Source organism: Lepisma saccharinum, chromosome 1, assembly GCF_977018435.1.
Source record: "Lepisma saccharinum chromosome 1, izLepSacc3.1, whole genome shotgun sequence".
Classification (NCBI taxonomy): domain Eukaryota; kingdom Metazoa; phylum Arthropoda; class Insecta; order Zygentoma; family Lepismatidae; genus Lepisma; species Lepisma saccharinum.
The window spans coordinates 88,039,380-88,066,523 of NC_139229.1; the positions used below are offsets into that span (position 1 = coordinate 88,039,380).

The 27,144-nt window shown below is 34.2% G+C and overlaps 1 protein-coding gene across 5 annotated transcripts in view; it reads left to right on the forward strand.

Moving 5' to 3' along the window:
* The window catches only part of shop (sulfite oxidase), a 478,673-nt gene that overhangs the window by 404,452 nt on the left and 47,077 nt on the right, over positions 1–27,144 (forward strand). For 3 of the 5 annotated variants that reach the window (XM_083134345.1, XM_083134382.1, XM_083134373.1), the window contains exons 1-3: positions 19,054–19,212; positions 22,347–22,430; positions 26,041–26,216. In XM_083134345.1, the coding sequence (XP_082990471.1) occupies positions 22,387–22,430; positions 26,041–26,216 (220 nt within the window). In that variant the 5' untranslated portion in view covers positions 19,054–19,212; positions 22,347–22,386. Of the gene's footprint in view, positions 1–19,053; positions 19,213–22,346; positions 22,431–26,040; positions 26,217–27,144 lie in introns of those variants that run through there. The other 2 variants (XM_083134353.1, XM_083134364.1) reach the window with 2 other exon arrangements.

Sequence of the window (27,144 nt, forward strand, 5' to 3'; positions counted from 1 at the left end):
CGTGTCTCGTCTCGTTTTCGAGACGAGACGGGACAAGCCTTTTGAAATTCGAGACGGGACGAGACGGAATGCCTTTCTCGTCTCGTTTTCGAGACGAGACACGAGACGGGACGGGACGGCTTTTGAAAAGTCTCGTCTCGTCTCGAATGTCTCGAAAAAATAAAAGCAAAATATTTAATCAGTTGCAGTAGTATTGATCCCAGCCAAGCTCGGTCGCTATTTAATATTCACAGTTTATTTGCACGTACTTAGAACTAATTTGCACGGGTGTTAATTAATTTGCACGTAATTAAGAACTAATTTGCATAATATGAATAAATTAGCATGTACTTAGAATACTTTACATTTATGTATTTGCATGTTTATAACTTTTTATGAATATATAATTATTTATTTTATGAAAAATATGTATATAGAAGGTAATTAGAGGTACTAAATGTTATGCATATGGTTTTATATTCATTACTGCAAAGTATGTAATGTATCAATCGATAATAATTAATGCTTATAGTATTGAAAATAAGAGTTTATGGTTTATGAACAGCTATGAACGGTGGTAATGGGTGTAGGTACAGGTCCAATTACGAAAGAAGACGGTCCTGGTATTCGAACCCGCGATATGTAATATTATTAATTAGTACTATGTAATAATTGCATTATATTATGAAACACGGTGGTGCAACACGCTAGACAGAAGACGGTGAACTCCGCGCTCCGCGCTGAGGGTAGACGAGAAAGGAATTTGGGAGATGTGCGGTCAAGGTCAAATGACGTCACAACGTCAGGACAAAGAAGGAACCTGATTGACCAATCAGAGAACGCGTCGGTAGATTTTCAGAACCGGTTTTTTCAAGGTTAACCAGTACGCAAGAACAGGGGAAAGCTATGCAATGCTGTAGGGCAGGGGAGGGATTCAACCAGACAACAAAGGATGTCTGGAAATACGCAGCAAGGGTTAAATCTCTGAAGCTATGCGTCGCTTGTAGAACCGGTTTCCGCCGCCAATTAATATTCCGCTCAGGTTTGCCTTCAAGGCACAGGACGCTTTAGCGCAGGGTCTTTTTATCTGTACTATGAAGAAGGGAGAGCTATTAGGGACGGGGCCTACAGTTTTTACCATTTGCTTTTATCACGGGGTAACGAACCTAGGACCCTTTGATTATTGATTTAGGTAGTAAATGTATGTTACTGTGTGCTATTTAACTTAATTTTGAGTTTATTTTTTACCAAACTTTGACTTTATGTCAAACATTTTCACAGCTTATTTTTACTTTTACAAAAATAACACTATTTGTACTATTCAGGCAACATTTTTTCATTAAATTTTGGATTCACAAAGACATTTTTTCAACTTTTAACTTATTATTTTACAATTTTATGTTAATTTTTTACCAAAATAACACTATTTGTACTATTCAGGCAACATTTTTTCATTAAATTTTGGACTCACAAAGACATTTTTTCAACTTTTAACTTATTATTTTACAACTTTAAGTTAATTTTTTACCAAAATAACACTATTTGTACTATTCAAGCAACATTTTTTATTAAATTTTGGACTCACAGACATTTTTTTCTACGTTTAACTTATTATTTTACAACTTTCTATTAATTTTTTACAAAAATAACACTATTTGTACTATTCAGGCAACATTTTTTCATTAAATTTTGGACTCACAAAGACATTTTTCTACGTTTAACTTATTATTTTACAACTTTATATTAATTTTTTACCAAAATAACACTATTTGTACTAATCAGGCAACATTTTTTATTAAATTTTGGACTCACAAAGACATTTTTTTCTACGTTTAACTTATTATTTTACAACTTTATATTAATTTTTTACCAAAATAACACTATTTGTACTAATCAGGCAACATTTTTTATTAAATTTTGTATTTACAAAGAGATTTTTTCAACTTTTAATTTATTATTTACAAGTTTAGGCTTATTTTTATCAAAATAACACAATTCAATCTGTTCAGGAAAGACTTTTAGTCACATTTTCGACACACAGAGTGTGTGATCTCAACTTCTATCTGTTTATTTCACAAGTTTAGGCTTATTATTACCAAAATAATACAATTCAATCTGTTCAGGAAAGACTTTTAGTCGCATTTTCGACACACAAAGTGTGTGTTCTCAACTTCTATCTGTTTATTTCACAAGTTTAGGCTTATTATTACTCAAATAACACAATTCTATCTGTTCAGGAAAGATTTTTAGTTATATTTTCGACACACAAAGTGTGTGTTCTCAACTTTTTTACTGATTTTTTGCAGGGTATGTATTAATTTGTATTTATTTTGTTTCGTATCATATATACATTTACAAATTTTTAATTTAGAGTTTAGTATTTATTTAATTTTTTTTCAAAAACACTAAAGAAAAAGTACTTTTAGCTAAAATGTAAGCCACAGAATATATTATTATTATTATTATTATTATTATTATTAGGGTTTACTGATTTCCACTATGCTATTTTTGGTTCTGTATTTCTATATGTATTTATTTAGGTCAGGTTACGCCTGCTACGTAGGAAAGTTTGTTTATTTTAGAGTTTGCTGAGTATTTTGTTACTTTTATACTAGGTAAAGTTTTCTAAATATATCAGGAAGGGCTCCATCCATATACTTTTGTTCTTGCTGTTTGGAGATGATGCGATCAGCATCACTCTCCATCTGCTTTTTATTTTATGTACCCAATATTATTTTGAGGCTTAGTGAATTCTAGAGCCTATTTATGCAGGAGAGAGGGCTTGAAAATTTTCATTTCAGATAACCCACAACTATTTGTCAGAGTATTTTAAAGGATATTTTATATTTATTATGTGCTACTAGAATATCAAAGCTTGCTTAATTTTTATGTCTGTAACGCTGTTATTGTATTTCTAGCTAAGCCTTACTGGATAAAGTACACGAAATGTTTAACATTTCAACTATTTGCTTTTATACGAGGGCAATTTTTTAGTGTAACGAAAATTATGATGTGTCTATGAGGTCTGAAACCCCTTTACCGAGGGTCCATATTTGGACACTTACTAATATTGTTTTTTCCCCTTACATATAACAATTTAACAATATAATTACAATACGAAGTTAACAGACGGCTTAGGGGCCTAGGTCCACTTTCCAAACTTTTTTCTATGCTAGAAGAATAATTTAGCCTTATAACCTTTTTCAAGGTATTTTTTAAGTATTACTGGATTTTTTGGGTGCATCAACATTTGGGTTATTTTCATTTGGCTTATTATACGAGGCTACAATCACTATTTGAACACTGAAATTCTCTGATTGAAACTAAAAGCTTAGGCTGTAACTAGGGACTTAGTATGTATATCGACAATTTATAGGAAACACGAACCTTACAAAGGATTGTAGGTGACGTAGGACCATACGCCAGAGCTTTGTTAATCTGCAAGAAGCACTTACAGCTAATATTACGAGGAAATGAGTTTAATTTTTACTGTTTCACAAGAATGCTATCTTTTATACACCCAATATTTGCTTTTTCAAGTAACTACTTGTACCAGTAGCACTTACAGGCCAACTCTAACTAGATTTTGATTTATACTATTTCAGGTGCTAAATGTATCAAGAACACTGATTGTATATATTTTTGAGAATCCAACTATATCAGGATTTTTCTATGAAAGTATATTTTTATTGACTGGATTATTTAACAGATCAAACAGGAAGACTGCAAAATTCATTAAATGTAGTTCTATAGTATAGGTGGTTTCAGAGATATAAAAAGAACAAATATAAGATTTCGCTTTTTTTTTTTTTTTTTTTTTTTTTGCTTCTGAGGCTAATCGCGACGCTAAGGGTAAATGGCCAGGAAATGTAACGGAGGAGAAACAATCCCAAAAGTTATGGGCTGCATGTAAGTTAATACCACAGAGATATTACAGTAGGTGTAGGTTCTTCCACCAGAACATTTCTATCATAATAATACTGGTTATGCTGTACTGTTAGCTAAAGATGCTGATATTTGAGAAACTTAAAAGCTTACTTACGACTTACTGTTGCACAAGATCCGATGACAAAATTTAAAAATTGTAATCGCCCAGACAGGGACTTGAACCCTGGACAGATAGGTTAAAAGCCTAACGCTATACCAACTAAGCTATCTGGGCACAAGGTATTCTTTTCTTGAAAAGTTAGTTATGTTAAGAAATATATTGAAACACTTGAGAACACTTTTGGTCTGGTTCGACAGAGAAGGAGACAACATTTCCAAATTTTTACAGACTGGGTGTATTTTTCCACTATAGAGGCCTTCACTATATGTAATTCGAAACGCTAAAGTTCAGCTAGCTTCCAAAATTGAGGTAAAAATTGTGTTTGGCGAGATTAACAAGTTACAATTATATCCAGTTACGGACAAATAAAGCTAAAAGTCTCAGATTTGCTGTACTAGCCAAGTTTTAGTAACATTTTCTTCACTTTAGTACAAATATCAAAGAAATAGGTATATTTTATTTATAATTTGACAAAATGTACTAGTATTTAATTCACAAAGTTAGGTAAAAAACAGTATTTTTTTAAAATATTGTTACTGCCTTCAAATTTTATGTTATTTAGCCACTAACAACTGGTTTACACTGCTTGGCATCCTTTAAATAGGAAAAGAAGGAATTATTTGTTTAGTATTTTTACTACTTTATATTTATTTAAGAAAACAATTCTACACTTTAACTTAATTTTAACAAATTGTTACTAATTTATATATCAAAGTTATGTTATTTAGAGTGCATAAAGGCGTATAAAGTTAATATTTGTACTTATCAGTTCAACTAACAATTATATTTTACACACAAAAGATACAGTTAAATTACTTGAATCAGAGAATAATATTTTACAGTAATTGATTCATTCAGCACTAGTCAGTACTTTTATGCATCAGAAAGTTTTCTTAATTTTCTATTACGCATGCTATTTTGGGCTATTTTTAAAATGTATTTCTAGGGCAAACTGGATTAATTTTCTGCTTATAATGCACAATGCTTTGTACATTTGTTATATTCTGTACTTACAATCCAAATATTATGCTTATTTAATGTATAACTAACTAACTCTCTAGCCTTCTTATACCCGAATGTCCATGGCTGCAGCAACACATGCCTTTCATCTGTCCCTGTCCTGAGCAAGATCTACATACTCCTTTCCTTCCCTACCAATTTCCTTTAGGTCCATCTCTATATTATCCCTCCATCTTTGTTTTGGTCTTCCTATTGGTCTTTTACCGTCAGGTTTCCCAACAAGAATCCTGTATACTCTTCATTCCTCTCCCATTCGTACCATATGATCTACACACCTAAGTCTTCTTGATTTAATCATTCTAATAAAATCTGGACATGAATACAAATTATGTACTTCTAAATTACGTAACCTTCTCCACTCATCTGTCTCCTCATCTGTTTTAAGCCCAAATATTTTCCTAAGGATTTTATTTTCAAATACTCTCAATTTATGTTCCTTTTTCAATGTAAGGGATCAAGTTTATTTACTGTATTTAACTTTTATTTTTTGTAATTAACAAAAATTAAAAGCTTATACTGTAGTTATTAGATCTTTTTCTATCAGCTTATTTTGAAATTAATATTATTAGGTATAGTCTTTGATTTATAACTATATTGCTTTTTTATCAATTTATCTAAGAGTACACGCAGACAAACACATGTGTACACACTTTTCTGTAAATAGATATGCCTTTTTTCAATATTTTAGTATGAAGATTGCACCTTAGCTATTTAAGCAAGGGTAGGAAAGGTAGGATTTCTGAGAATTTGTTGCAGGATTTTGTTGTCCAAGTATAGATGAGAACTGAGCTGGGAGACTGTTTTGAACCTTTTCATGATAGTTTGCATGTGAACTGTATGCAAATTGAGCACTATTGACTGTGCATGCTTCTAAGTTTTGCTGTTATTTTACATCAAGTCTGTGAGACTGTAGTCAGTTTTCCCATTTCAAGTAGTTTTTATTGATTGTATTTGTATATGTTGTGGGGACTTAGCAGTTTTATGTTATGAGGCAGTTTGTTGTAGAATATTTTTACATGATTGTTTTGAGATATTGAGTGTCTGCTGTTTTACTTGTAATTATTTTCCTTCTTGTGTTGTGTATTTGACTATATTTTGTCCAAGTTCGTAGTATTTAGAATAATTGTTGTTAACTTGTAGATGTAGGGAGTAATAATCCTTTGCAAGATGCCCTATACTTTAGTCTTAACATTATTCTTAGTGTTCACTTTTGAAGCCTTAGTATTCTGGTAGTATTATTAATGTAGAGGTAAATTAGGCTGAAATGTAGGCATTTTTCTGATAAATTATACTCACTTAGTTGTTTCAGCAGGTAGAAGTTGCATGATGGTTTACTGCTGATGATGTTAATTTGCTCTTCTTATGTACTACGTATGATGTAGCTTACTTGAGTAATTGGAATTTTCTACTGAAAAAAGGATTGCTTGTCTATTTTATTCCTATGTTGTTGAGTTTGTCCATAAGCAAGCCATGTTTTTACTCTATCCTATGCCTTGGAAGAATCTAGATATATATATTGTGTTTGCAGTTTTATGCTTCTCTAAGGTTTCAGCTATGTAGTTTTTTAAACTGTGCTATGGCTTAACTATTGATTTCTCTTTGTGGATGCCATGTTAAAGTGTAGAATTGTTTTCTTAAATAAATATAAAGTAGTAAAAATACTAAACAAATAATTCCTTCTTTTCCTATTTAAAGGATGCCAAGCAGTGTAAACCAGTTGTTAGTGGCTAAATAACATAAAATTTGAAGGCAGTAACAATATTTTAAAAAAATACTGTTTTTTACCTAACTTTGTGAATTAAATACTAGTACATTTTGTCAAATTATAAATAAAATATACCTATTTCTTTGATATTTGTACTAAAGTGAAGAAAATGTTACTAAAACTTGGCTAGTACAGCAAATCTGAGACTTTTAGCTTTATTTGTCCGTAACTGGATATAATTGTAACTTGTTAATCTCGCCAAACACAATTTTTACCTCAATTTTGGAAGCTAGCTGAACTTTAGCGTTTCGAATTACATATAGTGAAGGCCTCTATAGTGGAAAAATACACCCAGTCTGTAAAAATTTGGAAATGTTGTCTCCTTCTCTGTCGAACCAGACCAAAAGTGTTCTCAAGTGTTTCAATATATTTCTTAACATAACTAACTTTTCAAGAAAAGAATACCTTGTGCCCAGATAGCTTAGTTGGTATAGCGTTAGGCTTTTAACCTATCTGTCCAGGGTTCAAGTCCCTGTCTGGGCGATTACAATTTTTAAATTTTGTCATCGGATCTTGTGCAACAGTAAGTCGTAAGTAAGCTTTTAAGTTTCTCAAATATCAGCATCTTTAGCTAACAGTACAGCATAACCAGTATTATTATGATAGAAATGTTCTGGTGGAAGAACCTACACCTACTGTAATATCTCTGTGGTATTAACTTACATGCAGCCCATAACTTTTGGGATTGTTTCTCCTCCGTTACATTTCCTGGCCATTTACCCTTAGCGTCGCGATTAGCCTCAGAAGCAAAAAAAAAAAAAAAAAAAAAGCGAAATCTTATATTTGTTCTTTTTATATCTCTGAAACCACCTATACTATAGAACTACATTTAATGAATTTTGCAGTCTTCCTGTTTGATCTGTTAAATAATCCAGTCAATAAAAATATACTTTCATAGAAAAATCCTGATATAGTTGGATTCTCAAAAATATATACAATCAGTGTTCTTGATACATTTAGCACCTGAAATAGTATAAATCAAAATCTAGTTAGAGTTGGCCTGTAAGTGCTACTGGTACAAGTAGTTACTTGAAAAAGCAAATATTGGGTGTATAAAAGATAGCATTCTTGTGAAACAGTAAAAATTAACCTCATTTCCTCGTAATATTAGCTGTAAGTGCTTCTTGCAGATTAACAAAGCTCTGGCGTATGGTCCTACGTCACCTACAATCCTTTGTAAGGTTCGTGTTTCCTATAAATTGTCGATATACATACTAAGTCCCTAGTTACAGCCTAAGCTTTTAGTTTCAATCAGAGAATTTCAGTGTTCAAATAGTGATTGTAGCCTCGTATAATAAGCCAAATGAAAATAACCCAAATGTTGATGCACCCAAAAAATCCAGTAATACTTAAAAAATACCTTGAAAAAGGTTATAAGGCTAAATTATTCTTCTAGCATAGAAAAAAGTTTGGAAAGTGGACCTAGGCCCCTAAGCCGTCTGTTAACTTCGTATTGTAATTATATTGTTAAATTGTTATATGTAAGGGGAAAAAACAATATTAGTAAGTGTCCAAATATGGACCCTCGGTAAAGGGGTTTCAGACCTCATAGACACATCATAATTTTCGTTACACTAAAAAATTGCCCTCGTATAAAAGCAAATAGTTGAAATGTTAAACATTTCGTGTACTTTATCCAGTAAGGCTTAGCTAGAAATACAATAACAGCGTTACAGACATAAAAATTAAGCAAGCTTTGATATTCTAGTAGCACATAATAAATATAAAATATCCTTTAAAATACTCTGACAAATAGTTGTGGGTTATCTGAAATGAAAATTTTCAAGCCCTCTCTCCTGCATAAATAGGCTCTAGAATTCACTAAGCCTCAAAATAATATTGGGTACATAAAATAAAAAGCAGATGGAGAGTGATGCTGATCGCATCATCTCCAAACAGCAAAAACAAAAGTATATGGATGGAGCCCTTCCTGATATATTTAGAAAACTTTACCTAGTATAAAAGTAACAAAATACTCAGCAAACTCTAAAATAAACAAACTTTCCTACGTAGCAGGCGTAACCTGACCTAAATAAATACATATAGAAATACAGAACCAAAAATAGCATAGTGGAAATCAGTAAACCCTAATAATAATAATAATAATAATAATAATAATAATAATATATTCTGTGGCTTACATTTTAGCTAAAAGTACTTTTTCTTTAGTGTTTTTGAAAAAAAATTAAATAAATACTAAACTCTAAATTAAAAATTTGTAAATGTATATATGATACGAAACAAAATAAATACAAATTAATACATACCCTGCAAAAAATCAGTAAAAAAGTTGAGAACACACACTTTGTGTGTCGAAAATATAACTAAAAATCTTTCCTGAACAGATAGAATTGTGTTATTTGAGTAATAATAAGCCTAAACTTGTGAAATAAACAGATAGAAGTTGAGAACACACACTTTGTGTGTCGAAAATGCGACTAAAAGTCTTTCCTGAATAGATTGAATTGTATTATTTTGGTAATAATAAGCCTAAACTTGTGAAATAAACAGATAGAAGTTGAGATCACACACTCTGTGTGTCGAAAATGCGACTAAAAGTCTTTCCTGAACAGATTGAATTGTGTTATTTTGATAAAAATAAGCCTAAACTTGTAAATAATAAATTAAAAGTTGAAAAAATCTCTTTGTAAATACAAAATTTAATAATAAATGTTGCCTGATTAGTACAAATAGTGTTATTTTGGTAAAAAATTAATATAAAGTTGTAAAATAATAAGTTAAACGTAGAAAAAAATGTCTTTGTGAGTCCAAAATTTAATAAAAAATGTTGCCTGATTAGTACAAATAGTGTTATTTTGGTAAAAAATTAATATAAAGTTGTAAAATAATAAGTTAAACGTAGAAAAATGTCTTTGTGAGTCCAAAATTTAATGAAAAAATGTTGCCTGAATAGTACAAATAGTGTTATTTTGGTAAAAAATTAACATAAAATTGTAAAATAATAAGTTAAAAGTTGAAAAAAATGTTTTTGTGAATACAAAATTTAATGAAAAAATGTTGCCTGAATAGTACAAATAGTGTTATTTTTGTAAAAAATTAATATAAAGTTGTAAAATAATAAGTTAAACGTAGAAAAAAATGTTTGTGAGTCCAAAATTTAATAAAAAATGTTGCTTGAATAGTACAAATAGTGTTATTTTGGTAAAAAATTAACTTAAAGTTGTAAAATAATAAGTTAAAAGTTGAAAAAATGTCTTTGTGAGTCCAAAATTTAATGAAAAAATGTTGCCTGAATAGTACAAATAGTGTTATTTTGGTAAAAAATTAACATAAAATTGTAAAATAATAAGTTAAAAGTTGAAAAAATGTCTTTGTGAATCCAAAATTTAATAAAAAATATTGCTTGAATAGTACAAATAGTGTTATTTTGGTAAAAAATTAACTTAAAGTTGTAAAATAATAAGTTAAAAGTTGAAAAAATGTCTTTGTGAGTCCAAAATTTAATGAAAAAATGTTGCCTGAATAGTACAAATAGTGTTATTTTGGTAAAAAATTAACATAAAATTGTAAAATAATAAGTTAAAAGTTGAAAAAATGTCTTTGTGAATCCAAAATTTAATGAAAAAATGTTGCCTGAATAGTACAAATAGTGTTATTTTTGTAAAAATAAAAATAAGCTGTGAAAATGTTTGACATAAAGTCAAAGTTTGGTAAAAAATAAACTCAAAATTAAGTTAAATAGCACACAGTAACATACATTTACTACCTAAATCAATAATCAAAGGGTCCTAGGTTCGTTACCCCGTGATAAAAGCAAATGGTAAAAACTGTAGGCCCCGTCCCTAATAGCTCTCCCTTCTTCATAGTACAGATAAAAAGACCCTGCGCTAAAGCGTCCTGTGCCTTGAAGGCAAACCTGAGCGGAATATTAATTGGCGGCGGAAACCGGTTCTACAAGCGACGCATAGCTTCAGAGATTTAACCCTTGCTGCGTATTTCCAGACATCCTTTGTTGTCTGGTTGAATCCCTCCCCTGCCCTACAGCATTGCATAGCTTTCCCCTGTTCTAGCGTACTGGTTAACCTTGAAAAAACCGGTTCTGAAAATCTACCGACGCGTTCTCTGATTGGTCAATCAGGTTCCTTCTTTGTCCTGACGTTGTGACGTCATTTGACCTTGACCGCACATCTCCCAAATTCCTTTCTCGTCTACCCTCAGCGCGGAGCGCGGAGTTCACCGTCTTCTGTCTAGCGTGTTGCACCACCGTGTTTCATAATATAATGCAATTATTACATAGTACTAATTAATAATATTACATATCGCGGGTTCGAATACCAGGACCGTCTTCTTTCGTAATTGGACCTGTACCTACACCCATTACCACCGTTCATAGCTGTTCATAAACCATAAACTCTTATTTTCAATACTATAAACATTAATTATTATCGATTGATACATTACATACTTTGCAGTAATGAATATAAAACCATATGCATAACATTTAGTACCTCTAATTACCTTCTATATACATATTTTTCATAAAATAAATAATTATATATTCATAAAAAGTTATAAACATGCAAATACATAAATGTAAAGTATTCTAAGTACATGCTAATTTATTCATATTATGCAAATTAGTTCTTAATTACGTGCAAATTAATTAACACCCGTGCAAATTAGTTCTAAGTACGTGCAAATAAACTGTGAATATTAAATAGCGACCGAGCTTGGCTGGGATCAATACTACTAGTTGCAAATACTTGTTTGCTTGGAAAAAGGTATTTCAATTAGAAACGTTGATAAGCGCGTGTTAAGTAAAATTAAAACTATTCCAGAGAGAGGAATGAATACCTAAACTTATTTTCAATACTCTTTCGAAACACAGGGTTACTCCCCATTTTTATTTTTCAATTCATTCCAGGTTAATAATTTTATGTTACGATACTACTCCAGATACTAATACAATTCTGAATAACATCAAGTAAAAGGGCAGGTAGAGAAGGTGGAAGGAGGGGCCAAAAGATCGTGGAGTATCTGAGTCCGAGATTTATCTTGTAAACATAGTCTCAGCTCTATAGGTTGGAAAGATAAACGGACCGACGGATAGGGTTTATTATTATTATTTAATTTTTACATCAAAGGGTGTACAGAAGTGAATGTTATTAGGAAGTAGGAAAAACATTGTGGGAAACATGGCAGTACAAATTGATAAGGAGTTGTTGGGAAAGTTATTAAGGAGTAAAATATATTAGCAAGACTAAGAGAAAGAGATAATTAGGGACAAATAATCTTGCATTATCCCACTCCGAACAGCTGAGAGCTAAAGAGGAGGAGAAAATACGGGTATTATGGAAAGAAGTAAGAGAAAAAGGAGGAGAAAATACGGGTATTATGGAAAGAAGTAATTTGATGCTTTTAATGTTTACAGGGAACCATGACAAGATTTTACCACGTGATTATTTGCACGGGTTGCGAAATTTTTAGAATGTTATGGAAATTTCGGAAATGTCTTTGTTGAGAAAATTCTTGTTGTTTCCCTCAGGCATTCTACAGGTGGTTGAATACTATTTTTTTACGTCCGTTTGAAGATTATTTCCAATGCTTTTTTTTTATTCATTTATTTCTTATTTAAGGAGAATTCTATTCCTTGGATTGTAATAACGAAATACTGAGCCTGATATAGAATAGATTTCAAATGAAGGAAGTGCACTAAGTTCTGTATAATCGTCGTAGAAGGAAACGTTGTTCTATGGGGACTCCCCGATGGTACAGTGCTAGCGTCGTCACCTTGTAATCAAGGGGTGCCGGGTTCGATACCCGGTGAAGGAACATAGTGATTTGAATCCCACTTTAAAGTGTGGGTCTAGTCCCGATTAACCTTTCTGTAAATCAGATGAAGGAATGTTGTAGCTGTTCTTTTTATTCTGTGAATTTAGCCTTCATGTTTATGAGCAAAATACATGTAGTATCTACTGTCTACATTTTCAATCGTTACTAAACAAATTTCAGAAAGTAGTTTTATCAAACTTCAGAGGGAAGCTCACACCAATGTCAGGGTGGCGGGAGCCTGTTTACGGCCAAGGTGTATTCCGAGACTATTTTTCGCCGTTCCTCACTGACAGAGGTTTTGCTTTGAACAATGGACACCGTTGCTTCAGGGGGAAACACCAAACATAGGGGCGAGGTTGACCTGCAGTAGCGGGTAAGTGCCATAAATCCAGGCCTAAAGTAGGAATGAAGGTTAATGCAAGGGAGGGGCAATAAAAATTCTGTAATTTGCTTTGCTTGCTGACAGGAAGTTTTGCAGGAAAAGCTGAATAGGAAAACGGCAGACTTTGAATGAAAGAGGGACAATGAACACAAGTGCTTTGTATGATTCGCCGACACACAAGCTTCCATTTCGAAGGTGAGGCTATCAGCTGCGAAGTTATTAGAGGGTTGGAAGCAGTGACGACGCCAGAGGAGGCAGGGGGACGCCCCATGTCAGACACTTCGCCACCCCCCACCCCGGGCCCTCCAACTGATGTTAATTAAATATCGAATAATAAGAGAGTTCATTTATAAGAGTATGACGATTTTCACCTTTTCAAAGTGGTGTATTCTGCATGATATCACTTTCCTGCTTATAATACCAACTTGATTAAAACATATTACTTTGTTTAGTATATATATAGCTACGTGTATGTGACTTTCGTTCAAGATTCGAGCGCCGACCTGGGCATAGGTGATTTCTCATTCATTTATGTCCTGTAATAGCCGAGATTAACCTAAGTTTTAACCAGTCTTAAGAACTGGGAAAAAGTGTTGAATGTGGATGGTTTTAAAACATCACGAATATTTTCAGGACCACAAGACATCATCTGTAGTACGGGCAAATTATTCTAATCGTGGTCGTTAGTGACAACGCTAATTATTAAAAGATATTCAAAGTTGATTCAAGATTTGGTTGGTTGGTTGATTTGATGTTTTAAGTCCACTTTATGCACAGTAAGGCTAATCGGGACTGGACTTATAGTTTAAAGTGCCTCCACTGGGTATCGAACCCAGGACCAAAGGTGATCGAAGAAAACCCGACACTACATGTCAGTTGTTGTGGATTCATCGCGGTTTCTTACTATTCAGGGACTTGAATTTCGAGATGATGAGTCTGAGGAAACCGTAACAAAGGGAATTTCTTCGATACTCTTGAAGTTAATGAGGGGATATTATTTGGAAATGTATTGAACGTGAACCTTAAAATGCAAATTACACTTAAAATTCGATTCAAAACATATCGCGGGCAGGTAAAGAATGCTTATTAGGATTTGCCACTCTTCAATCATTAGATGCAGGTTCGCTCTGTCTCGTAAATATCAAAATCCAAGACATTTTCCCATGAAACCCAAAGGTGCCTGTAATTGTGTAGCAAAGACATACGTTGGAGTGGTAGAGTAAGAGTAAGTAATGCCAGGGTCAGAATATTTCTTGAATTATGAGATAACTGTAACCTTTGTCTGATTTTTTTTATTCTGTGATAACATTTCTCTGAAAGGTGAAACACAAATTTTTGCCCAAAACTCTTCAGCGTTACGAAGATGGTTGTCCTTAAAATCTTTGAAAAGGCTTGCTCGAAACAGGATGCTGGATGCAAACTGCCTCATTTGGCTGTTCTTGCCATTGAGAAGAAATGTCAAGTCTTGGACGTACCAAAGGTGGGCAATGTGTTCTCCAAAGCACGTAGACCAGAATTCTCCTACAAGAGAAGTGCCTCACATGGTTTCTAATACTTAAGAAGATTCATTTCTTCCAACGTCACGTTTACTTTGCAAGAAAATTAAACTCTTCGAAGCATTTTTTCGTCATTTATATTATTATCTTATAACTAAAATATTTATATCAGTAGTTTCTTCTCAAGAAAGAATATGAATTATAAAATTATGAATGTCTTCCAATACTGAAATAGGCCACTAGAGACAACGCAACTTATCAATAAAAAAGAATTAATGTCTTTATTAAAATGAATCATGTGGAGATAAACTCGTAATCAAGAAGTAAATTTAGGCAGTAAACGTCCACTCTAAATAAAAGACAAACACAAAACACCATACATGAATATTATAATAATAATAATAATTATTATTATTATTATTATTATTATTATTATTATATATGTATATATATGTGTAGTGTTTTCGGGCGTTTTAATGTGACTGCCCCCTTAAAATAAAGCAGTACAGGGAAAGAATAACTCTTCACATTTCTCGCACCTGGTGGGATGCAACCTACATGCACAAGAGTATTGCAGGAAGTCTATGAACGAGGATGAAGAGGGATATGTGAAATTTGACTTAGCTGCGGGTGAATTAGTGGGTTCTAATATTCTTAAGGTTTATATTGGGTTTCAAGTCCACTTGATTCACAAATAGGCTAAATCGCGAACCGACCTACAGTTTAATGTGCGATCCGATCCACTTTGTGCCTCCATTGGGTATCGAACGCGGGGACCCTTGATTACAAGACCTCGACGTTATTACTACGTAATCGGGGAGGCACCAAATTTACACAAATATGTTGATTCCAATAACACCTTATATGTATAATCTGATAATGATGCACTTTTGGTGCATCTAAACATATTTTTTCAACTATAGCATGTCTAAAACAATCATTGAAGTTGGGATTTTTATAACTTCAGGAGGCACGGCTCTGTAAATGTGCGATATAAAATATATGCAGGTTTGCCTTCCATTCGTGGTGGTTTTGTCACGTTTCTTCGCTTCGTACAACATACACTTTTGCAGGAATGGCTTCTTGCATCCTCCTGGGGCCTTGCTCTAAAAAAAAAAAGGTAAAGTGTTCCCCTGTGCATAGCACCACGCCATGAATGCGTATAGGGGGTGTGGGGGTAACGCCCCACACTTTCTTGATCCGGTCGTGAGTGGGGGTGATGTGATCAGCATCACGCCCCTGACCGCCTTTACCCCCCAGGGTTTCCCCCAGGTACCCATGTTATTCGACGCTGGGTGGGCGCCGGGGCCGCTTCCAACGTTAGAAAAGTTCCCGGATTTGAACCGGCCGGGGATCGAACCCGGGACCTTTAGCATGGTAGTCAGACGCGTTACCGACTTTTTTTTTTTATTATTTTTTATTAAAAGGAAAGCCCCTATGCGGAAGCTTCCCCCATCACACTTCATTCACTCATATCATTTCATTCATATTTCAATTTCAAGACTTTTCAGGACAGACAATCACAAACATCCATGACCGAGCCGGGAATCGAACCCGGGACCCCTGGCGTCGTAGCGCGATGTGCTAACCACTCCGCCACAGGGGCCGCCCTCCGACTGAGCCACCGCGGGGCCTTGCTCTAGCTAAACAAAAATATATTTCTTTAGCATAATCGAGGGTTACTTTTTTTATGCCGAACAAGGATTTTATTGCGATCATACGGTTTTGAATGACAGTATCAATGAAGATTTATGTACACTACTACTTATAATAATGAGACTAAAATATTAATCAGGAATTTTATTTTTCGTCAAGTGGACTTAACTTCCTATTTTGTTATTTCGCAAATATTCAATTCATCACCTTACATTAAACTTCTTGCCAGGACAGTTGTTTTTATGCAAATTTAGGCGATCTTAACTACACGTAAGCTAGATATTAGCTAATATTCGTGCTGTTATATTACTATTCTTCTACAATCTTTGTAACATTTCATGTAATAACAATAATAGAATTGATTAATTTACATATTCAAGTGAATAGACCTATGAATTATATTAATGTATTAATTTAAACATTTGCTTAATTGTTGTCGTTAATGTTATTATTATCATTTTTTTCTGAAGCACTTGGCTCGGACACCCTCCCCCGACATATATTTCTAGATGCGTGCCTGCCGAAGGATAAATTAGATCAAGCAGTGGTGGTATCTGACTTAGAGGCTAAAGAGAAAACAAAGAAGTATGGGCGTCATAAGCTGAGCATAAGAAACAGCACAATATCACAAAGAAACACATTTTGAAACTTATGTCATAGAAGATGTTTAACAATATTAAAAACAATAAATGCTTTCTATTTGTAATATAGCCTACTAAGTATTGAAATTTTAAATAGTCTTTTGTGTTCGTACGTACTACACATTTAAAAACTTTTTTGTTGCTCCCGAGCGCCAAGCTTAGAATTTAAAGAAGAAATGTACATTTTCATAGTGCACGGAAGTTCGACATTCAGAAAGAAAGAAGGTCTAGTGGAAAACATTTCAAAACTTCCAAAAGGTATAGCAGTAATGAAAAGAGCACTCTTGTATGGAAGCCAGAAAAACCACAAGGTAGATTTCCTAAGATACCTAGCAATCGGTAACCAAGAAACTGCATTTTTAATATTAATGTCCTCATGATTAACGAACCTTATTTATTCTCACCACGCAATGGGTAAAATATTTGGAGCTTTATCCCACTTTCCGCAAAAATATTTCGTGTTTCTGCTACTTTTGACTTTTGTTGGCATGATATCCCGGATCACTTTTACGAGACGAGACGGGACAAAACGAGACGGGACGAGACGAGACGAGACGGGACACGAGACGGGACAAACGAATATTTTCGAGACGAGACACGAGACGAGACAGCATTTTCACGAGACGGGACGGGACAGACCAAAGTCTCGTCTCGTCTCGTCTCGTGGGCAACACTAGAGCTGAACGGAAGGGAAAGCTGCGCAGGGACTTTTCGTCCAAGGTTTTTTACTTGTGGTCGCTCTACCATTTTCGTCATCGTCTTCATCTAAGAGAACCTAACCAAACCAGCCACAGATTATTTACTACCCCAAAAAGCTACCAGCCAATGGGAATGCTTGAAAAGGTTGTAGCAGCAATCACTACCTTTTGGGATTAGTAAATTTCCGTGACAGCTCTGGCTTGGCGTTTATTTTTTCAATTAAACCTTTAGAAGCAATCGCGTATCTAGAAATATATTTCTGGGGGAGCGTCCGAACCAAGTGTCTTAAAATAATAGGCTAATGATAATAATTATATTAAATTAATTAAAATACTATTAATTAAACTATTCAAATTAGTTAATGCAATATTCTTATTACATTTATAAGTAACAAGACGGTATTAGGATAGTGATATTACAGCAATTATTCATTATCTAACTTACGTATAGTTAATGTCGGCAAAATTTATAAAATCCTATTCTCTCAAGGGGTCTCGGTTCGATCCCTTTTAAAAGGCATATTAGTGGTTCGGACCCAAATTTCAACTGTAGGTCCAGTTCCAATTAGCCTATGATGAGCATAAAGTGGATCCTTTTAAATGTTGTGATGAAAGACAGGTCATTTTTGTCTTCAAACATATTATAATGATAATATGTCCAAAACCCAGGCATTTGGGAGGGTGATCATCCCTACCCCTCCATGGATACGCGCCAGTGCCAATCAGATGCTCTGTCGTTGATCACATATTTTTCTTCCCTTTCGCTGTCCTGCACAATGGCGTACCAAGCGGAGGACAAAGGACTGCCTCTCAGGAAATCGAGTGGTAAAGAATTTAATTTGGTTCATTGTGCTTCTTACGACATTGGAATGTAAATTAAATGTCATACCACTCTTCAAACAATTCAAAAGTAAAGATTTGGTTCAATTTCGAATAAAATATTCCTTGTCCTTCCCGGGAAAGTATTGTTTGACTATCTAGAAAACTTTTTGTCCCCTCCCCACCGGGAAAGTAAGTCTTCATTTCCTTCCTCTAGCAGGAGGTCTGGGTACGCCCTTAATACTACATAAAAAAGTATAAAACTCACGTAATTTGATTGATTCGTTTTATTTTATTTCACTTTTCTTTTCTGGCACTTTTTGTTAATCGTACGGGTGTGCGGGATCCCGAAAAGTCGGGATCGGAATAAAAATCCCGATCCCGACTTCGGGAAATGACTTCCCGACTTTTCAGGATCCCGAGCAGTCGGGAAATACCGAAGTCGTTAATTGACGTTTTCTGCATTGTAAGTGTATGGAACTTATCGTAAATTGTTAGTTTTTATTCCAGAAATGCAAAAACAATCACTTAAGGTAAAAATGACGTGTAGAAGTCGAGATTTCCAGAGCTTCGTGAAATTTCCAACATTTCCCGACTTTTTCGGGAAATTGCGAATTTTTCTCGCTCCGAATGTCGGGATTTTAAAAATTTCCTGTCCCGACCAAAAAAATTGTCACACACAGGTGAAGGTGAAAATTATTATGGCAATAATGCAAAGAAACCGTGATAATCCGAGATTCCAATTTGGCAACACTGTAAAACAGCTGTTCGCTTCGCAGACGTGTATTAATTAATAGACACGAAACTTTCTGTTGACCTTAATAAACGATAAAGGTACTCATTATTTTTGCACTGTCATAGAATAAATTGAACACAAAAGTTGCAGATGACATCGGGGAATAAAGTACCGAACAGGTAAAGCAATTCAGCAATGTACCTTGTATTTTACGCACATTTGCTGTGCGTATTTGATTAGTTTGTAAACTAACACGGATATTTAATCAAAATGTAATAAAATTTAACACTAAAGATAGCCTGTATTTACGGTACTACTTTACTATACCGGAGACACCTATCAATGATTTATTTCGCAATTTTTTACATTGCTAGCGTACTATTCTGCATTGCGGAATATTTCTTTAGGTGAAATAATGAATTTCTAACGAAAATAATGTCTATTTCTTACATTAACGAGTACTTAGTGTTGTTCCTTATTTCCCACAAACCATCCACGGGCAGCCCCAAAAACCATTGATGTTAGCCCAAAAATTCACGATAGCCCCACAAACCATCACGAGGACAAGGTATGCCTACTAGGTTAGGTTAGGCCTGTTAGGTTAGGTTCTATTAGCACTCCTTTCGTTCAATTTACCATATACGGACAATACGAGAGCATATTGTGCTCTCGTGCAGAAAGCAAATGGCGGCAGCAGCAATAGCGCGTCGGAAATAGATTTTCATAGAAAACCACATGCATTCGCATTAAAATAGATCAAAACTACATTCCCGAACATCAACAACGCTACAGAAAATGATTTGCGTAAGTACTTTCTCCTGTAAATTTGAAGAAATCCGTCTCCGGTATAGTAAAGTGTTACCTTTAACAATACAAGGAATTTCTCCAATTTGTTTGAAATCTCGGATACTTATTAATTTGGGTCTCCTAATCACCAATCTGCACTTAAAATTTGGCTCTCACATATAGAAATTCCTGAATTATGGCTAGTCCCACGGACCATTGGCGCTAGCCCCACGAACCATTGGCACGTGGCTAGGTTAGGTTAGGAAACATAGTTAAATTTTAGGGTCGTAGTAATATCAGGGATATATATAGCCTATTTCATTCTTTAAGTATTCGAAACGGAAAATCTTGCGATAAATAATGAGCAATTGTGCATTGTCGGTTGCGATGACTGACCCTCTTATTTTGCAAGTTTGACACGTGAGCACCAAATTTTAACTTCAGGTTCGTGATTAGGAGCCCTAATTTAGTGACTATGCCGAATTTCAAACAAAATGGAGAAATTCCCGGTATTGTAAAATCGCTCCCAACCTGTAAAAATTGTTATACAATCGAAACTTAGACCCATTATGCTTACTACATTTCATTTCATCTATTTCTGGATTTTATCATGAATAATTGATATCGACTTACAGCTTACATTTAAAATATGCATGTGCAAATCAAGTAAAAGCTGCTGTTTTGACTAGTTATTTATGTACACAGATGACAAGTCACTGCATACACTATTTTAAAATCTTCTCGAATAAATTAGGGAATAAAAAAATTACATTGAAAGTTACGCAAGTTCCCAATTTTCACTAGCAGTGGGGTGCCTCCCTGGTGACGTAGTGGTAATGTTGTCTTATAATAAGGAGCCCCAAGTTTGATACCTGGTGGAGGTACATAGTGGTTTGAATCCCAGGGACCCAATTTACAATACGGGACCCCTCCCCGATTTTAGTAATATTTCGCATACTCACTAATTAAGGCCTCCTAATCACGAATTGGAAGTTAAAATTTGGCGATCATGTCTAAAAATTGGAAAATAAGCGAAATTGAGTGATATGCGATCGCCACAATTGCTCATTATTTACCGGAAAATTTTGTAAATAATGAGCAATCGTGCCGATCGCACACCATTCAATTTTGCAATTTATACACCTGACTGCCAAATTTTAACTTCAAATTCGTGATTGGGAGGCCTCAATTAGTGAGTGAGCAAACTTTGAAGCACCCGTACTGATCGATGTATGTCGAAGTCGGTTTTTCATGGCTGTACCCCAAGAAATGTCATGAAAATTGCTGTCAAAATTTACTGCCGATTCCAGGCTCTGCCCCTGGGGTAATTAACCTGCCGCCTGCAACCGCTATCGCGGCAACGCCTCCGCCTACCCGCCTGTCTCTGTAGATACGTTGGTAAGGAATTGATATATTATAAAAATGTAAGTTTTGTAGCACGTAGAACTCCAAAAATTACTTTACGCACTCCAGAATTTCTTTCTTGACACTTAGTAAGTAACACGTAATCTTCATAAAAAGAAAAAAAATCCTTGCAAAATCGACGGTGGGTTAGATGACCATGGAGCCAATGTTGTATGGAGCAACCCGTACATAAGTAGTTTTATGACCCCAAATTTTAACTGTTTCCCTAACCTAACATAACCTTACCGAGAATGTTCAGTGTGGCAATCCGTCAATGGTTTTCCGCTAATTGCAGCAAAGAACCTATAAAAAATCTTATTTTCGTAGCACTTTAACCACAAACATTACTCACCGAAGTCACCATTTTCGTATCCTGCAATTTTACGAACTGTGCACTGTTACCAAACTTACCTGTAATCAAATCAGTTCGCATTCCACATCCTCTTCTACATCCTGATTATCACTTTCACTTTAGTCCTTCGTCCTCGACGCATCCTCCTCCACACTCCATGTAACGATCTGTGCAACATTTACAACTTTTTTACTGCTCTCTTCCACCATTCTAACACGATCCGTGCTCTCGAAGTATCAAATCAGCACTGTGGCAATGCTGTAGACACAGTAAGTCATAGCGAACGTCATAAATCAACAGTGTGGCAGTGCTGTAGACACAGTAATTCATAGCGAATGTCAATTGTTTATATCAACAAATATGGTTTCCATACTTGTACACAGAGAATGATTGCGAGAATTGAAGAACTTCTTTTACAACTTCTACATGTTAATGATCAATTTCTGCACTTGACCGCAACATCTTAACCTCAGATGAACCACCGCGACTAAGTATTTCGTGAGTATAATTAGTATTATGGAAATTACAGAAGGGGCCGGTATTGTATATTTTAGCCAATTCCAGTCCCGATTAGCTTATCTCTGCCAAGGTGGGCTTAAAACTTGCTAGCAGTGAAGTAAAATCTGAAACTTAATTGGTATCATGCTAGATATATTTTTCCCATATTCAGGCATGGCTGATAATGATGATTATGACTGTGCATTGACTGATTTTTGTAGCTTGTTAATGGTATATTTCATTCAATACATCCCAGTAATGTTTCTTTTCCAGCAGTGAATTAATCATGTTGTGGTGGTGAGAATCAGTTAACATGGCTGCAGCAACACTGTTAAGAAGAAGTACCCTCTACCTGAGGTAAATATTCTCCATTTTCCCTTTTTGAACATTAATAATTATAGCAGTTCTGTTTCAGTTTCTATTATATGATTATATTTTTAAAACTATGCTAGCTACATTAGGCATTTTGAAATTATTTCCGTGACGATGCTTAAATATTTTTAGACGCAATATTGATTGTGGCTAGGGCTTGAAGTGAGTTGGAATGCACTGGAACTCCTTTCTGGCAAATCAGTGTGGTGCCAGAACTCAGTTCCTTCTGCGACTTTAGACATCCATTTAATTTATTTAATACACTATACAAAAGTCCATCTTTTGTTACATTAATTCTTGTAAACAATAGATGAAAAGGAAAAGACAAAGTTCTTGTACTAAATTTTGTCTCCTGTTGGTGGGTACTTTAGAAATTTAGAAAAAATAATGTATTTTATTTAAATGAGAACCTAATTCCCTGGAATGACAGATATGATAGACCTTGTGTTTACTTTGGTTACTTTGGATGCAATCATAATAATATTTATTTTTCTGGTGTAATAAAAGTACTTAAAGAATACTATAAAATGAACTACTGGGTCATTCCATGCCAAATCAACAAAGTCCACAACCCGACCATCTCAGAATTTTCTGAAACTCTACTATTTGGTAGTCTTCATGAAGATATGAAATCCTGAGAAATTGTAGCTTCCTGTGTGGCGTAGTTATGGAGTTTTGGGGGCTTGAAAATACAAAAAATTGTCAATTTTTAGTCTGCGCCAGAGACTTTCATGGAATTGCTCTTACCCTAATTGACGTAAAGAGCTGGTTGTAGTCTTGTTTGAAAGGACATGAAATAAGCTTTCCAAAGGTGTATCACATCACTATATTTAGAATAAAATCTTTTCAAGGTCATCCACTTTGACTTTTGAAGATGCATATCTGCTATTTCCTTGGAACTGAAATATATTGTTAACACAAGGTTACACTATAACATAACTGAATTTGAAGTTGGGACGATTATGGGATAATTAAAGAAAAACAATTTTATTAGTATTTTTTCAGCCGGTTATATCTAGTGGTAGTTTGCAACACTGTTGTTATTTACATTTAAGAATAATATTATTATCTACAGTAGTGAAAAATGGACAATAATGTTTGTTTTCTGAGAAATAACTTACATACACCATAGTTCACAGGTATTCAGTATTCATTCATTCAGTCCTTGCATGGCAAGCTGGCTTTCATCCGTTGTTAAAGCGTACGTTCTTCTTGTAGCAGTGGAAGGGTCTACTTTTGTTAGAACATTGCACGTTGCGACCCAACAAATGTCCAATTGGAACAAATGGGAAGATAAAAATGATCCTGATGGTCCATGAGGTTGAAGAAAGTTAATTTGTAATTCACCGGTGTATTCAGACACTTTCTGAACACACACTAGCCACCAGTTGTTATTATATTCACAAGTAAAATATCCAGTAATATCTGTAAATTCTAAGGCATTTCTATAAATTCATCACATGCAGAATAATCTTTCATATGTATGACATCTTTTGTAAAAGGAAGTACTGCATGAACCTTTGGGATTCCTGGAATGGAAATCGGTCACACAACTTAGGAAAATCATCCTCATGGTAGGCAACATTGATGAAATTTTTGCGATTTTTGTAGTGTGCTGCTGCTCCATCAGAAAAGTAAAATATCTTGGCCCAGTTGTCAGAACCAAATTTATCCTTCAAAAATGTAATAAGTACTTTCTGGAGTAAGTGAACTAATGCTGTATAATGCTATCTGATATGATAACCAAATTTTCAGCTATGACTGTCAAAGAATTTGTGATTTCCATAATAATAATAAAAATAATAAATAGTGAATGGATGTATTGTTGTTGCTTGACCATTATTCCAGTGAAAATCTTGTGAAGCATCTTGCAACACACAGGAGTAATTTTCTACAGAGTCACAAAGTACAATGTAGTGCCTATCAAGAACTGTTTCTTTTAAATGCTTGAGAAATTAAGCTTGTTGGCATGAAAGAATTTCCGATCAGGTGCGCATTTTTTTGACTAGAATTTCTATGAATTTTGCAGGCTTCATTGATGTTTCAAGAGTTGATCTCTCTGTGGATATCCACTGTTTGCTCCTGCTTTGGTGCTAATTTCCAGGTGATACTTATTAATTTCAAAATATGGACTGTCAAGGTTTCAACGGATCTCAAAAATCTTCAAGGCTTTCTAATCTGGATGATGCCATCCATGTTGCTTAGTGATCAAGGTATCTTATTTTTTTAAAAAAAAGTCCTCTTAACCTTGTGTTAACAATATATTTCAGTTCCAAGGAAATCGCAGATATGCATCATCAAAAGTTCAAGGTCCAAAGTCAAAGTGAATGACCTTGAAAAGATTTTATTCTAAATATAGTGAAGTGATACACCATTGGAAAGCTTATTTCATGTCCTTTCAAACAAGACTACAACCAGCTCTTTACGTCAATTAGAGGAGGAGCAATTATCTATGAAAGTCTCGGGCGCAGACTAAAAATCGACAATTTTTTGTATTTTCAAGCCCCCAAATCTCCATAACTACGCCACACAGGAAGCTACAATTTCTGAGGATTTCATATCTTCATGAAGACTACCAAATAGTAGAGTTTCATAAAAATTCGAGATGGTGGGGTCAGAAATTACACTTTTTTTTTGTTGATTTGGCATGGAATGACCCTACTTACGATTTGTGAGTATACATTTTATAAAAAACAACGTTTCAAGACACAACTGGTCCCTTCATCAGGTTCACAATCTTGGTGAGTGGAATCACTCCATGGCCATGTCAATTAAATATGTGTTTTTCTGGTGGTCTAGAATGGTACACTATACCAGCATCTTTTTATAGTTGAGAATAAAACTAAAACCATTTTATTTTAATAAAAGAAATGTGCATGTGTGTGTGCATGGATGCACCTTCATTTATGAACATACCACAATATTTGGAGTAGTGATGAACACAATAGCAAATAAATAATAATAACAAACCAACCTGAGTACCTAATTTTTTTTCCAGAAAAAAGCCGTTAGTAATAATAATAATAAATACCATTGTTATTTTAATGTGCATTTATAGTAGTGATGGTGGTGGTACTTGTGACTGCTCATTTGTGCTTGGTGTTCCGGCTATTGACTGAAACCACTTTAAGCACTGATTGTGGCCAATCGAATTTTTTATTGAAGCTCTCAAAACTGCCTAGTGTGATACTAATGTTTGTTGTGTATGTAGACAGAGGAAAATAGTAATACATGCACGTCTTTTATTTTTTTTAAATATATAAACACATTGCTTGCATTGTAGAATTATTTCTCTTGTAGTCTATGGTTGTTACAATCATAAAAACACAACTTTTCGTTACAGATCATGTGTTCTCCTGAAACATCACAACAAAAAACTGTGCTTTTATGATTGTAAGAACCGTAGACTACAAGAGAAATAATTGGTGTGTCTTGTTACAGCCGCCCAACTACAACATGTATCTCATTGTTAGTCAAGACTATTTTTAAAAATGAGTCTGTATTTATCTCTTTGAATTTTGCATGCTTGGATAGTCCTTCCACTAATATAGCTGTGGAAATTGTTGATAATTTCACATGTGTCTTTTCTCATCAGGTGTGTGAGAAATGCCCCACTGCTCTCTCTTCTTGAAAGGAAGATCGAAGTGAAGCAAGTGCATGGGAATGGCTCAAATAGTTCAAGACAGAAATTTTCCAAGCAGCCAGTGCACTTTATTCTTGGCACAGCAGGAGTTGCTATTGCAGCATGGACATTGCACCATTTTGCAAAAGGTTAGTTTGCCATTTAATTTAGCTTTCTAACATTGCATTTTAATATAAAACCATCAACCTTAGCTTACCCATTCCATATAAGAAACTTAATTACTTTAGGAGAGGTGGGGGAGGGAGCTCAGAAGCTCCCACTAAAATACAAGAAACCATTTTGTTATTGAATCACTGCTCTGTTTGTCGTTTATGTAGGCGCAGTTACACAATAATTCTAAAAATTACTATAATTAATAAAGAATAAAAACCTATTGTGGCAGGAGTGTCACACACATATTTTATCATTCACTAAACCTACAAAAATATATTCATGTTGCATCAATGCTTTTTTTTTGTATACGTGCAGTTATATAGTAATTATGATAATTACAAAAAATACCACCATTATCAACCACATGTTCAGGCATGGGGGTCTGATAGGTTCACCATGTGAATGTTGCCTCCTACGTATGTAGTACGTTACCTTACGATTTTATGAAGGAAAGTAATACAGAAACATTGGGAACCCCATGGGAAACAATGTAATTTATTTTCAACATTTTATAAAAATATGCACAGGGTGAGTGTAGTACCTTACCCCCATTGGGTAAGCTAGGGTTACCACAGGAACAAAAAATATAATAAATATAAATATATAACAAAAAATATATTTTTGTGTGATGTATGGAAATTCTACATGAAGACTTGAATGTTTCTTTCTTCTGGAAAAAAAATGTTAATTAGGACTGTATTGCAAACCTTGTTGTTAATGTATTGTGAATGTACCAAATTCTACACGTGGGTTTCATTTTTAACTTCCTATTGATAGTCCTGTGTATATTTAAAATTGCCGTCAGTTTTGGTTTCATTGTATTTACATAACTACTACATCACAAAATAAATATGAGTTAATCATATATATATATATATATATATATATATATATGATCATGAA